We start from the raw sequence: 13,600 nt of genomic DNA on the forward strand, positions 1-13,600 counted from the left end.
TTGTGGGGGGGGGGGGGTGAGGTGATGGAGTGCTGTGTAGAAGAAGAATATTCAGACGCGTAGAAGATGGTTTTGATGCTGCAAAAGATTCCAAGACAACGTCGGTCCTTAATTAGTGGTAGTTTGTTAATGTTATCCCGATGAGTGACGAGAAGCTATTGGGAAGTCTGCATCTATATTATGTACTCCTAACATCTAGCAGCGGAACAAGAAGGTATTTTTCTCTATTCGTGTCAGAGATAATCTAAAGACTTGAAAGAAGAATTAAAGCAATAATATATGATGAAAGGTCTTCACAACGATAATGACATGATCACCAATTAAATTTGTTATCAAATCGAAGTGGATAAGAAATGTAGGGAAAGAATGTTGCAATTGAGATGAGACAATAATAACAATGTTTGACAGAGAGAAGGCATTAAAATAAAGAAAGAAATAGGCCTCTGTTCTGTTCTGTTATCAAGGCAAGGACTCTTTTGTAGTCTTGTTAAGTACCTGTTTGTACAAGTGTATGGTACTGGTAGGCTCAACTGCAAGATTTTTCCTTTACTTATCAAAACCTGCTCTTGGATCATTTTGTGACAGCTTCAACTGACTTTAATTTAATTTATTAGCCAAAGTCAGGAGTACTTTGGCTAATAAATTGGTTGTAAGTTTAGTTATGTGTTTGGTATGCACAAAAGTCCGCTGCTGAAATCACAGCAGACTTCCATTTTGAATAAACCTAAAGCTGAAATCACAGGAGAGATAGAGAGAGAGAGAGAGAGAGAGATTATACATATACATATATCTTTCTTGTGGATAATGCTAGTTTAATTATACATGATGATGATAACGATGCTCAAACCTAAAGCTAAAGGAGCTGGTGGAATGTAGAAATTTTACAAGGAATATCTGGACTTTTTCAAGGGGTAAGTGAGTGAGATGAGGTCTTTGGTCGGTGACATATGCTGCAGACTTATCAAGAAACAGGTCGAACTGGTGCAATTTGCATGGCGCGGCATGATTAATCATTAATCCTTCCTCCTCAGATGTCTTTTGTCTCAGTATTAAAGGGAAAAAAAATTGCTGCTGTTTATTTAAGGATTCAAAAGCAATTATCTCCAAAATGTTGTGACATCCAAGCTTAATTAAATTTTAATTGAGAAATAACAGATGATTTTGGCCCCCAGCTTCTGAGAAAAAAAAAAAAAAATTCGATGATTCACGTATCCTATAGACAAACTCAAACGTCACGCAACAGAGCTTTTTTTGGTCCAGACCCAAACCAGGAGCAGACCAAGTAACAATCGCTGGAATCAGAGGCTGGAATCGGAGGCCTAATGGGCCGGTCAATCCATGTTAATGACAATGTCCAGCGCATCGAATTCGACAGTGAAGCTGCAAACAGCTTCTTTTGAGCTGTCTAATTCCCAGAAATACTACAGCAAATGCAGTTAACCGCTTTGATCAATTAGGGAAGTGCAACACGGTATATTGTGCCTTTCTTATTCCGTGATAGAAAGCTTCTTTAAAAAAAAAAAGTCAAAATCTTCTTCAAAGACAACCAAAATAGTTGAGATTAACAGAGAAATCCAACTTCGTGGTATTTTCTGAATCTGCCTGGGGACAGTCATAAATGTAGAAACCACTTTATCCCACGGCTTGTGAGAAACTGGTCAAATGCTGTAGTATTCAAGGACTTCGCTGTGACTGAGGTTTGATGATCAAAGCTTGTATGATGATATTCACAATAGCCTGGGGTTCTAGCGTAGCATCAACCTTAAGCACACCTTCAGATTCATCAATATGAAGCAAATCCATTTGGGACTGCAAGAGCTTTGCGGGCATGAAATGTTTCCCCTCTGCGGCTCTCTTCTCCAGCCGAGCAGCGAGCACATCAGCCTGAGCATGCAACAATACAAATTTGACTATAGAAATGTAAGAACCTGGTTCATAATAATTCGGGTCTGCAGATCTAAGAATTTCTCTGTAGTGCTTTTGTAGAGCTGAGCAACCAAGGATTACAGTTCCTCCGTTCCCTGTACTTCTTCTTAGGGCATCTCTCAGTGTTTCAAGCCACGGTATGCGATCTTCCTCAGATAGAGGTATCCCATTTCTCATTTTTTCTGATTTTAATGCAATTTTCACCGGTCAATATTGTCACTAATCAAAACAGGTGGACATGGCAGGCAAAATGCCGGCAGAAAGAATTACCTCTGTTAGCTTGTGGATGGTAATCATCAGCATCGATATAGCAGCATTTTAAAGCTTCACCTAGCATCTGACCAATGGTTCTGCAAATGCAAAATAATAATACCAATCGAAAATGAGTATCACACTAGCTTTCTGGAACACAGTGAAGACGTAAATATCCAGAGTTAAACAACTCATCTAGTTGTCTAGATAAAAGCAACATGAAACAAAGGAACCTCTAGTTGACTGAAGCAGGTGTTGGCTAATGTCCTGAAGTATAGAGCTGAAAGTGTATACCTTGGTAACTTCACAACAAAATTTAGCAGGGCAACCAATAAAGCCAGGTAAATACGTCTCGGAGCAACATCTAGAATCTACTTTCGTGCCATTGTTTAGCCGTTGCTTTAGAAAAAAAAAAAAAAAAAATGGAAATGTAACAGAAGTATTTACATTTTCTTCCTAAATGAGAAACTTTCAGGACTCTACTTAGATGCAGAAATACAATCTAGAAAATATTGCAACTTTTGATATATTACTAATCGTTAAATGAAAAAGTAGGTTCCTATGGCGACACAATTCATAGGACATGTAAAACTTCCATTCTTCCTAGTTCAAAGTTCACCTGGAGCAAGAAGAAGGAAACGAAATGTATAACGGAAAGATCAATACCATTCTTCTGCGGCCATGAATGAAAAGATCAACAACAACAACTAATACCTCAGAAAAGATTGTATCGATAAACAGACAGACATTTAACGATGTACTACTAGTGAAAAATAATGGAATCAAATAGAATTTTTGACTGAGGTTTGAGACTCACGATTTCCCAGCACCGCTAACTCCCATTATGACAATAGCTTTTCCTGTGGAGCAGAATGCATCATCAGACATTGATTAAAAATAATAAAACAGGAACAAGAAACAGAACATTCAGATTAGATATAAACAGATTTCGATGGATAATCATCCCCAAAGTCAAAGTGAAGATGTGAAACGTAGAAGCCAAGAACTACCTTTCCAATCCGGTGCCATATCTGCAGATCAGAATAGATAATCTTGGGGGGGCTTCAGCTCATGAAACAGATACAAAAATCAGAAGCCCATTTGACATCTTTACCAAACACTGCTTCCTCAAAAAATGCCCCTATACATAGTGTGGAAGAAAATTCAAAAGATAGGACATTTCCGGATAATACTTCATTGGGCATTCTCATTAATTATTCTCCCCAAGATTACCATTAAGCTTTGACTGAAAGTGACAACCCAAAAGAGTTAACAGCCAAAAGTAAAGAACGAGCATCTGAGCCTAAAGACGTAGCGCACCAGAAACGTTAAACAAGAAGATTCACGAATGATCCAAGAGCTTTAAGTGCTAACAATCACATTAAAAGAGCTGAGAAGAATTTGAAAGACAGAAATCAATTAAAATTGAAAACTGTACTTACTCGTCGGCAGGATAATATACCAAAGCAGCCAACCAAAAAACAATAAAGAAAAAGGTTAGATGATTTTGCAAATTGATAGGTCATAATTTGTTGCTAAATTTATAATTATTTTTCTCTTGATTTTTAGTCAAATATTGTTTTAATTATCGGATTCTACTTATATTTGGTGTTTTATATTAAGGGATAATTTCAGAAACCTCCCCTGTGGTTTGAACAATTACACTGACCTCCCCTGAGGTTACTAATCCTTTACAAATTTAGTCCAAATGATTAAAATATTGTTTTAGAGAGTAAAATTAGAATTTTGTACCTGATTTGTCCTTTGTGCTACATGTCCAATGAATGACAAAGTATTACAAATTAATTAATAATTAATAAATTTTAAGGAGTGTAGTTTATAGGCAAATACACATAACCTATTTAAAGTACCCGCTCTTTACAGATATTTTACTTTCAAATATTTAATTTATGATAAATATATTAACGTTTGTAATTAAAAATTAAAAAATGTTACAGTAATATTCTTGCAAAAAGAAAATCAGTAGGTTATCTATTTGATATAAATTAAATATTTTTTAAAAAAAGAAATGGCCCATAAAGTATTAATTTTTTATGATTTTCATCCATTACATGAGTAAAGTATTAGCTCTTTATGAGTATTTTATCCTGAATCATTTAATTTATGCTAAATACATAAATATTTATAACTAAAATTAAAAAAGTGTTATATTAATATTTCTACGGAAGAAAAACTGGTAGGTTTTTTATTTAACGAAAATTAAATATTTGAGAGTAAATACAAATCTGTATTTGAGAATAAATATTTGTAATAAAGTAAATGTTTGAAAGTAAAATATCCGTAAAGAGCTGGTACTTTAAATAAGTAATACGTATTTGCCTATAAACTACGCTCCTTAAGTTTATTAATTATTAATTAATTTGTAATACTTTGTCATTCATTGGACATGTATCATAAATGACAAATCAGGTACAAAATTCTAATTTCACTCTCTAAAATAATATTTTAATCATTTGGACTGAATTTGTAAAGGATTAGTAACTTCAGGGGAGGTCAGTGTAATTGTTCAAACCACAGGGGAGGTGAGTGTAAATGTCAGAAACCTCAGGGGAGGTTTCTGAAATTATCCCTTATATTAATTGCAGGGCATTGGAGTAAAAAGTGCTAAAAAGAGGTAATTTTCTTGGAGTGATTGTCAAGTGCAAGTGTTCCAATTCAAGACGGAGTCTACGTGGAGCATTGGTTGAAGATTAGGAAACTGTCACCTTTTATTAGATGTTTTATTAGGGAATAATTAGCATTATTTTTTAGAAGATTTCCCTTTTTCAATTATAATTAGAGTTTTAATTCTTTTGCGGGCCTTTAGTTAGTGGAGGCCAATATATTAGTACTTGATAGGAAACAAAGCAAATAAGAGAAAAAAAGCCGGATCCCGCCGGATGAGGACTCGGCTAGGGATCAGTACTCGGCTAGGGATCTCACGTTATTACTACTTGGCCAGGGAATAAGAAAAGAGAAGGAGGCGGCCGCTTGGCTCTCTGCGCCGCGAAGTAGTTCTTTTACTATCGAACATTGACGCAATTTCATGGAGGGGACTTGCGTGAGTTACTCTCAATGGATAGTAACTAATCTTGTTTTCTAGTCAAAGGGACAACTGAAGATTTGTTTCAATAAATAATAACTGTGAGATCTGAATTATTTTAACTACTTTCTTCATTTGTTGGTATTTGTGTGTTTTTTGCTTTTAATTATTGGTATAGCTATCGTGTATGATTAAATAGGTGCGCAATATTTAATTATTCATGTAAGTTATTTGCTAATTAGGGGTAGTTGAATCCGTAATTGTTCGATTACCTCTGTCCTGGTAGCAACTGGCATAATTGGGTTTATGTTAGGGAAACATACGATCTAATTTAAACAAACCCTCGTAGCGTGTTTGTTAGTTAGGATTGAGCCTTTCTAATTATTAATATAATCTAGAAATTAAATTATACGGTCGTACCTAGGATTGTTTTCGAGTTAGAGAAATAGTTAACAATCGTACCTTAACTGTCGAGAAATTAAGGAAATGTTGGTTGTTTATCGCGTGTATGACAGTTATAACCAATCTATTAATAAAATGTTTGAATTATCTATGAATCAATGATAAGTGCATGAACCATTTCTGAAGTGTATCTTTAGCTAGAGTTTTCCTAATTATTTCTGTTAATTAAATTATTTTCGCAATTGATTTATTTAGTTCATTAGCATTTAATCCTAAAACCCCCCATTTATCTTGACTCTAAAGGAGACAAATTTCTCTCCAATCCTTGTGGATTCGACTCTACTCATCACTATATACAAAATCTATATTTTTTTTGAGTAGGTAATTATTATTGCACAGGCTCGACACCTGTCACATATTTTTTCTTTTTTGGTTTTGTTATTGGCTTTCCGGCGTTTTATTAATTACTTACCTGGGCTATTGCCTATTGGTGATGCTAATATTTGCTGGTACTGCCGTGTCAGACATTTGACCGCAGCAGCAGTAGGAGGAAGAACGATCGAACTTGTCCACCGCCCACCAACCACCCCAATCCAGGCCGTACATCCTGTATTTACCTCAATTAGTGCTGCACGAGCTTTTTTTTTTTTTTTTTAATAAAGATAAGATGGAAAATATGTTTGTTTGAATAGTGTATTATTTGAAATAATTACTGTAGCACTTTTTGTGATGTGATGTATGTGAGATAAAAAGGTGATTAAGAATATAAAAAATTAGGTTGAAAAATGTGTTTATGATGCAAGTGAAATATTATTTGGAATAAAAGCACTGTCCAAACAAAATGAACAGTTACCTTTATAGACTGGCTACTCTTAATTAGTACTATTATCTTCCCAAACAAAATGACAGATAACTATTATTTACTATTTTTTTCAATTTTTAAAATTCCTAACGATATAAAATAGTAACTTTTCAGAGAGCTGTATGTGTGTTTATGACTTTGAAGTTACCATCTTCAGCATACTATGAAAATACTCCATACTTCATCTCTGTGCATGAGAAAAATAGAGAGTTACTATTGAAAGTTTAGATTTCTGGGTTCCAAAAAAAAAATTTTAAGACAAAATAGTAGTAAGTCTCAGTCCAATTATGATAGCTGGAAATGGCCTTATTTTTTAAAAAATTAAGTGGATATCAGTTCTTTTTTTTTTTTTTTTTTAGGGAGTGGAGATTAGTGTTGTAAATAGGTTTAGTGGAGAATGGTTTTTAGAACTATTTTTGCTAGGTCAACCGTGCTCTCAAAGGCACCTAGATTTGACGCCTTACACCCCCTACTTTTGAGCCGTAATGGTGTGTTTACCAAAAGATTTCAATTTTGTAAAATGATGGTAATATTAAATATTAATTATTACATGAAATGGAAATGAAAATAAATTCTTTATTGGGAGATTGATAAAAGGAAGTATGTTATCAGCTGGTATGGTATGCTATGTTCTCCATCACATAGACTTATATCCACAAATTTAGGTATTAAATTATTAATTAATGCGATTGACTGCCTATTATTTACTCCTACGTTGTTATAGCTACGAAATTCGCGCGGCGAACTGACTTGCTCTAAGCCCAATTTAAGAGAGCCCAAGAGATCTCTCAGTCCATTTCCTGTGTGGGCCTAGCTAGGTCTGCTTCCAACCTGCTGCCAAGAGGAAGCAACCAGAGTAATGTTTGTTAATTCAGACATTTGTCTTGAAAATAAATGAAATCCAGGTCCACCTGAGGGGATGTATTTCCATAACAATCTTTTATGGTAACATTTTGCTTCATCGCTGGACTACTTTTCTACCTTGTGGTACCTCACTATTTACCCATCTGCCCTTTAGTTGTGTTGTGTTGTGGCCCATTTTCTTTCGTGCATCTTCAGCTTTTAGGTTCTGAGTGCAGCCCATTTTAGTTGCTTTTGTCGACTTTCTAATTTTCCTTTTCTACAATTAAAACTGCTTTATGTTTTCTTATTTCCTATGCATGCCTTCCTATTAAATATACTTTAACACGACTAATATGCCACTTATTAAGTAGATAAATCAAAACAAGTAATTGGTCTTTCAGCAATTAGAATTACTTCACAACATTTTTTTAAAAAAAAAGAGCATTACACTTTTATACATTAAATTGATCAATCATAATCAGCAACATTCAAGAAGAAATTTTATGGCGCTTCATTTCTTCGTTCATTATCACACCGTCAAATTTCATTTTTTATTTTACCAGCTATAATTCCAAATTATTATTCTTCACGCATTCAATTTTCACTTTATTTCACAAGCCTTTATGAATTAATGTTATTATACATATTTCTGCCAAACCACATTACAAAATGTTAGTTAAAAAAAAAAAAAGAAAAGAAGAAGAAGAAGAAACAAACACTGGTATCCATTCTCATGCCTCCTGCGGGACTGCGTCCTAGTTTTATCTCAACTTCTATTTTTGTATAGATTTTTGGCACTCAAAAGTTCACTGTTTTCTCTACTTTTCGGGTTAGAATGAAGCCCTCAAATTAAAAAGTTGTGGGCTAAAATTCAAATCACGGTTCCTAGTTTGACTCTTTCATATTTTTCAAGGAAAAAAAAAAAAAAAAGAGATGAAAACCGAACAACTATGAAGTCGATAAAACTTCAGTAATATGTATAAGGAAATTTTGAGAATTAGGACGTACGTAATCTTGGTTTTGACTGAAGAGGCTTCAAATATAGTACTCTCTGAATTTTTTTAAAGCAGAACACTGCCACAGCAAAGCCAAATGTGGTGGGATAGGTATTGTGCAACGGAATGGAAGATTATCTCAAGCATATATAAATATAGTGCTTTTCATGCAAGGAGGCAGAAAGAAGAATAACAGAGTCGGATGACTAAATCATCAGAAACTAAAAGTACGTAATTGGTGCTCGATAGAAACGTAGAAACATCAAAACTAACACAATTACTCCAACAGCTAGCAGGAATTTGATATAATTCAAGACCAAAGTCAAGTAGAAATTCAACTACAAAACATGTTAGATAGTAATAGATTTCAGGATATTCCGTCCCATAGAGGTAGTTTTTATCTAATTTCTTTCAGCTGGAGATGTGTGACAAGGAGGTTTCATACCAAAGAGCTAGAACGCTTGACACAATATCTAGAATTTTAACGTTAAATATCTACATTAGAAAAAGAAATCGAAATTATATATCCCCGTCAATCTTCAAAGCATCCATAGACTGTATACAGGAAATATTTCTCGTCGAATCTTCAAAATCATGCATAGGCTAATATAATATATACACTTGGAGGGGGGAGGAGCAGAAACGAATTCAATACCCTGAATTAGGACATCATTCCAAAATGAGAAGTCTCACCGTTAGCATTCTAATCAGGCGGCAGCCCGCAGCAATATCGACCCAGAATTCATTCTGCTTAAAGCTTCAAATCTATCGGCTGCGCCTGACACCCCGGGCATGTAAATCTCACAGGGCTGAAATTCTTATATGACTCGGGGAAAAGTCTTGCTCCTGTGAAAAAAGCATTTATCCATAACTCTGGTCCTGCATGCATGATAAAATATTTTTCCACAAAATTCCACTTCACAGTTGCTATTTAAAGATGTGATTTTGATTCCAAAACTTTTTGTAGATAACCACAAGTACTTCTCCCTAAGCAAAGAAATTGTGAGAGAAGGAGCTATTCTCAAAGTGTCCTATATCTTATACGTGCTCAATCTCATTATAAAGATGAGCCACAAACAGAAAGGATATGTTATGTTCTTTCAATTTCCACCAAGAATCAAGTTGAGAAGAGAGTCGGAAAGATTTCCCTTCCTCTTCTTCTCCTTTATTCTAGTACTTTGCAGATCACACGTTTGCAATGCAGTTGACACAATAACCACCATTGAACCACTCCGAGATGGTGAAACCATCACTTCCTCAGGTGGAAATTTTGAACTGGGATTTTTCAGCCCAGGCAATTCCAGCAGCCGATACGTAGGTATATGGTATAACAACATATCTTCCACAACCGTGGTATGGGTTGCCAACAGAGGGGCTCCACTTACCAATGCATCAGGTATCTTGAAGGTTGCTAAGTCCGGACAGTTGATTCTTTTAGATTATGCTAATAACATCATCTGGTCTACAAATTTGTCCAGACCTGTGCAGAATCCGTTTGCTCAGCTTTTAGATTCTGGGAATTTTATCCTGAAAGATTCGGACGATGAAAATTCGGATAATTTTCTCTGGCAGAGTTTCGATCATCCAACTGATACGCTTTTACCTGGCATGAAGCTTGGTTGGAACTTGGAAACCGGCCAGGAGTTCTATCTGACATCTTGGAAGAACGAGAATGATCCAGCACCTGGCGAGTTTACATATCGCACAGATATTACTGGATATGCGGAACACGTGCTGAGAAAGGGCCCTATTGTGATAAGTCGAGGATTACCTTGGACTGGCATTGAAACTGTGGATTATAGTGGGGCTCCAAATACTGGGAAAAATCCTGTATACTCGTTTGCTCTAGTTTATAACCAGAGAGAGTTGTATTTCAGCTATCAACTCCTGAATTCTTTTGCTTCAAGGTTTGTATTAAATCAAAGTGGTGTTGCACAGAATTGGTTATTGTTCGATGATGAAAGAGAAGGTTGGGTCCTTCACTTTAATATACCAAATAATACCTGTGATTCTTATGGACTGTGCGGACCATATGGTGCTTGCAATATTGCAAATGATCCAATATGTGGATGTTTGGAAGGATTTCAACCAAAATATCCTCATCGATGGGTTAAGAAAGATTGGTCAGGTGGGTGTATCAGGAGGACGCCCCTGAATTGCGAGAACGGAGATGAAAACGGTTTCTTGAAGTATTCTGTTTTTACGTTTCCAGAAACAAAAAATACCTGGTACAGTGGAGATACGGCTCTTGAAGATTGCAAGACTCTCTGCTTGAAGAATTGCTCTTGTACGGCTTATGCAAATCCAGATGCACGTGATGGAGGAAGCGGCTGCTTGCTTTGGTTTGAACAGCTCATTGACATCAGAGAGAATTCTCAAGGGCAAGATGTCTACATTAGGCTGGCTTCAACTGAATTAGGTGATGCTTTTGATTAAGAAAGTAATAAAAGTCAATTCATACTTTTTGAAAACCAAAAGTTAACAGAAGTAATACAATAGAATAAGATGTACCGCTAGATGTCTAGATGAGGGTCATCGACAACATGTTCAGAGTATAGTTCTATGACTTCTATCTACAAGAAAGTAGGCTAATTTGGACAAAGAACAAAATTATGAATATTATAGAAATAGGCAAGGAAAGTGGCAGCAGTTGTCAGCCTATAGGCTTTAGAAGGAATATCTGTGCTTGTTTACTTTTGAGAATATCCTGCAAATACAATTTTCATTTTTTTCTTCTGGCTTTTGGCAGTATCTCGCAACGGCTTTAGCTGGAGGACAAGAGTAACACGTATAGTTGGTGTATCACTATCGAGCGGAGTGCTTCTTTTAGGCCTGAGCCTTACACTATATCGCAAACGGAAGAAGTATTTGAAGCAGAAAAAAGAAGGTAAGCAGATTGATATATTGTGTCAACTAAAAGTGAACTGATACCATCCTTATAAAGGTTCCTCAAATAAACAATTCACTGTTCATCTGCAGGAAGGAAGTTAGAGGATTACGAGGATGAAGAACTGGTGCTCTTTGATTTAGACACGCTAATTCAAGCTACTAGTAACTTTTCACCCAGTAATAAGCTTGGAGAGGGTGGATTTGGGCCGGTCTACAAGGTAACTATATAATGCAATCTTGGGATCTTCGTCCTTCAATTAATACCAAGTTCTTACCAACATCAGATGGAAGACCATGAATCTTGACTAGCTTCTTTAACTATATGTAGATCGCTTCGTCTGCATGCTAATATCTGTCAAATTTGACCCCCTTCTTCTTCTTGTGCTCATCATGTGAGTTTTAAAAGATTCTAAGTGCACGGAGAAAGCAGAACGCCCTCAGTAGCATATTGACTTTGTTGTTCAAAAAATTCATGTGGAACTAAAATAGGGTGCTGCATTAATTGGAATATTGCAAAGGAAGTATTCTGAGATGCACAGCTTGTAATCTCAGGGCGTGTTAGAAGATGGACAGGAGATAGCAGTGAAGCGACTTTCAAAAACTTCCACTCAAGGGCTTGATGAGTTCAAGAACGAAGTTATATACATCACCAAGCTCCAACATCGAAATCTTGTTAAAATGTTAGGTTGCTGCATTCAGGGAGAAGAAAAGATGCTGATATATGAATTCATGCACAACCGAAGCCTGGATTCCTTTATATTTGGTACCGCTTCGAACTATCTTCCAACTTAATTCAGCTTAAACTAACCATTCCTCTTTGCCCCCTTGTTAGTACTTTAATAACACAGTGCTGGCGATTCACCGTAATCTCCAAGGATCGAGTCATTTGATTGATTTGAGATCCTTTCCTTGCCCATTCAAGCATGTTTATTTGGAGTCAGAATAAGAAAGACCTAAACTTGGTGCAGATCCAGCACGAAGCAGATTGCTTGATTGGCCTCAGCGATTCAACATAATTAATGGTATAGCTCGGGGACTTTTATATCTTCATGAAGATTCACGACTGAGAATTATCCATAGAGACCTAAAGGCTAGCAACATTTTGCTAGATGACACAATGAACCCAAAGATATCAGATTTTGGAACGGCTAGAAGTTTCATAGGTAATGAGACTGGAGCTAGGACAGACCGAGTAGCTGGAACATAGTAAGCATATCCATGGAAAACTTCATAAATTGATCATTTCTACTTCTATCACCACTTAGTCTTGATTTTTTGCTTTCTTGATGCAGTGGCTACATGTCACCAGAGTATGCAATGCAAGGCCGTTTTTCAGTAAAATCTGATGTATTTAGTTTTGGAGTGACAATACTTGAGATTGTCAGTGGTCAGAAAAATAATGCATTTGTCCACCCTGGTCACCACCACAGCCTTCTAGGCCATGTGAGTTTTGCACTGGTAATCTATAATTATCGTAGGTGTTTTGGTGCCCTAAGCATGAAATTGTAAGTCTCCTAATCCGATTTCGTTGTGCAGGCGTGGAAACTATACAAGGAAGGAAGGTCATTGGAACTAGTTGACGAAAGCCTAGGAAACTACTCCACTGGTTTAACAGATGTATTACGATCAATCCATGTTGGTCTGTTGTGTGTTCAACAATATCCAGAAGATAGACCCAACATGTCTGCTGTGGTTATGATGTTAGGTAATGAAGGGGCTCTTCCTCAAGCTCATCAGCCTGGTTTTTTCGCGGAAAGAAATGAATCTTGTTCTGCCGCCTGTGTTGCTAGCTCACAAAATGATATGACTATTACAATCTTAGAGCCTCGATAAACAATTCGAATCTCCCAAGCTAGCATCAAATAATGGTCCAATTCTTCCAAAATTGACCCACAGCCACAGGAATATTCCATCACGTAGCAGCCGCCACTATTGATCTCCTGAACTAGATTATGCCCCTTGCACAATAAGATGCAGAGTTAGAGAGACGAATTTTCAGCACGACGCTTGTAAGATTCTTTTCATAAACGATAATACATGTTGACTATATTAACCCAGGATATCACACTGTTAACTCAAAACAAGAATGTTTAAAAAAAATAAAAGGAATGCTGTTTAACAACTTGAAGATTACGTCTACTGGGAAAAGTTTACGTCCGATTTGAGACAAAATGTGAATAGCTTTTTAATCACAATTAATCAGTTAGAGACATTGAGGCTTCATCCCTGGGCTTTTTAACATCATAGAGACGTTCGTGGGAATATGTATACAATCACTAGGATTAAGTCCGTTCGGGGACATCGGATAAAATTGGAATCACACAGAGAATATTAGCATGGCCCTGTGCAAGAATGACACGCACACTAAGATTAATATTATGCCAATTC

At 36.2% G+C, this 13,600-nt stretch overlaps 3 protein-coding genes and 1 non-coding gene across 4 annotated transcripts in view; 2 read left to right on the forward strand and 2 right to left on the reverse strand.

Annotated features, from left to right (window-relative positions):
- The window catches only part of LOC113770074 (gluconokinase-like), a 40,888-nt gene extending 37,227 nt beyond the window's left edge, over nucleotides 1-3,661 (reverse strand). The window contains exon 1 of the mRNA XM_027314424.1: nucleotides 3,412-3,661. Coding sequence (XP_027170225.1) covers nucleotides 3,412-3,475 — 64 coding nt within the window. The 5' untranslated portion in view covers nucleotides 3,476-3,661. The remainder of the gene's footprint in view (nucleotides 1-3,411) is intronic.
- LOC113770077 (gluconokinase-like) lies at nucleotides 1,422-3,401 on the reverse strand. Its single transcript, XM_027314428.1, has 4 exons — nucleotides 3,189-3,401; nucleotides 2,996-3,038; nucleotides 2,197-2,276; nucleotides 1,422-2,108 (listed from the first exon to the last, which is right to left on the reverse strand). The coding sequence occupies exons 1-4, from the start codon at nucleotides 3,205-3,207 to the stop codon at nucleotides 1,675-1,677; spliced, it is 576 nt and encodes a 191-aa protein (XP_027170229.1). The 5' UTR covers nucleotides 3,208-3,401; the 3' UTR covers nucleotides 1,422-1,674.
- A 5,727-nt stretch (nucleotides 3,662-9,388) lies between the features above and the next one.
- Nucleotides 9,389-13,045, forward strand: LOC113771939 (G-type lectin S-receptor-like serine/threonine-protein kinase At4g27290). Its single transcript, XM_027316484.1, has 7 exons — nucleotides 9,389-10,742; nucleotides 11,073-11,187; nucleotides 11,307-11,430; nucleotides 11,765-11,975; nucleotides 12,181-12,418; nucleotides 12,505-12,655; nucleotides 12,749-13,045. Exons 1-7 carry the CDS (start codon nucleotides 9,389-9,391, stop codon nucleotides 13,043-13,045), a joined length of 2,490 nt encoding a protein of 829 aa, XP_027172285.1.
- Nucleotides 13,046-13,498: 453 nt separating this feature from the next.
- Nucleotides 13,499-13,600, forward strand: LOC113772721. Its single transcript, XR_003468678.1, has one exon. It is a non-coding gene; the product is annotated as a U6 spliceosomal RNA (small nuclear RNA).

Source organism: Coffea eugenioides, chromosome 5 (assembly GCF_003713205.1).
Source record: "Coffea eugenioides isolate CCC68of chromosome 5, Ceug_1.0, whole genome shotgun sequence".
Taxonomy (NCBI): Eukaryota; Viridiplantae; Streptophyta; class Magnoliopsida; order Gentianales; family Rubiaceae; genus Coffea; species Coffea eugenioides.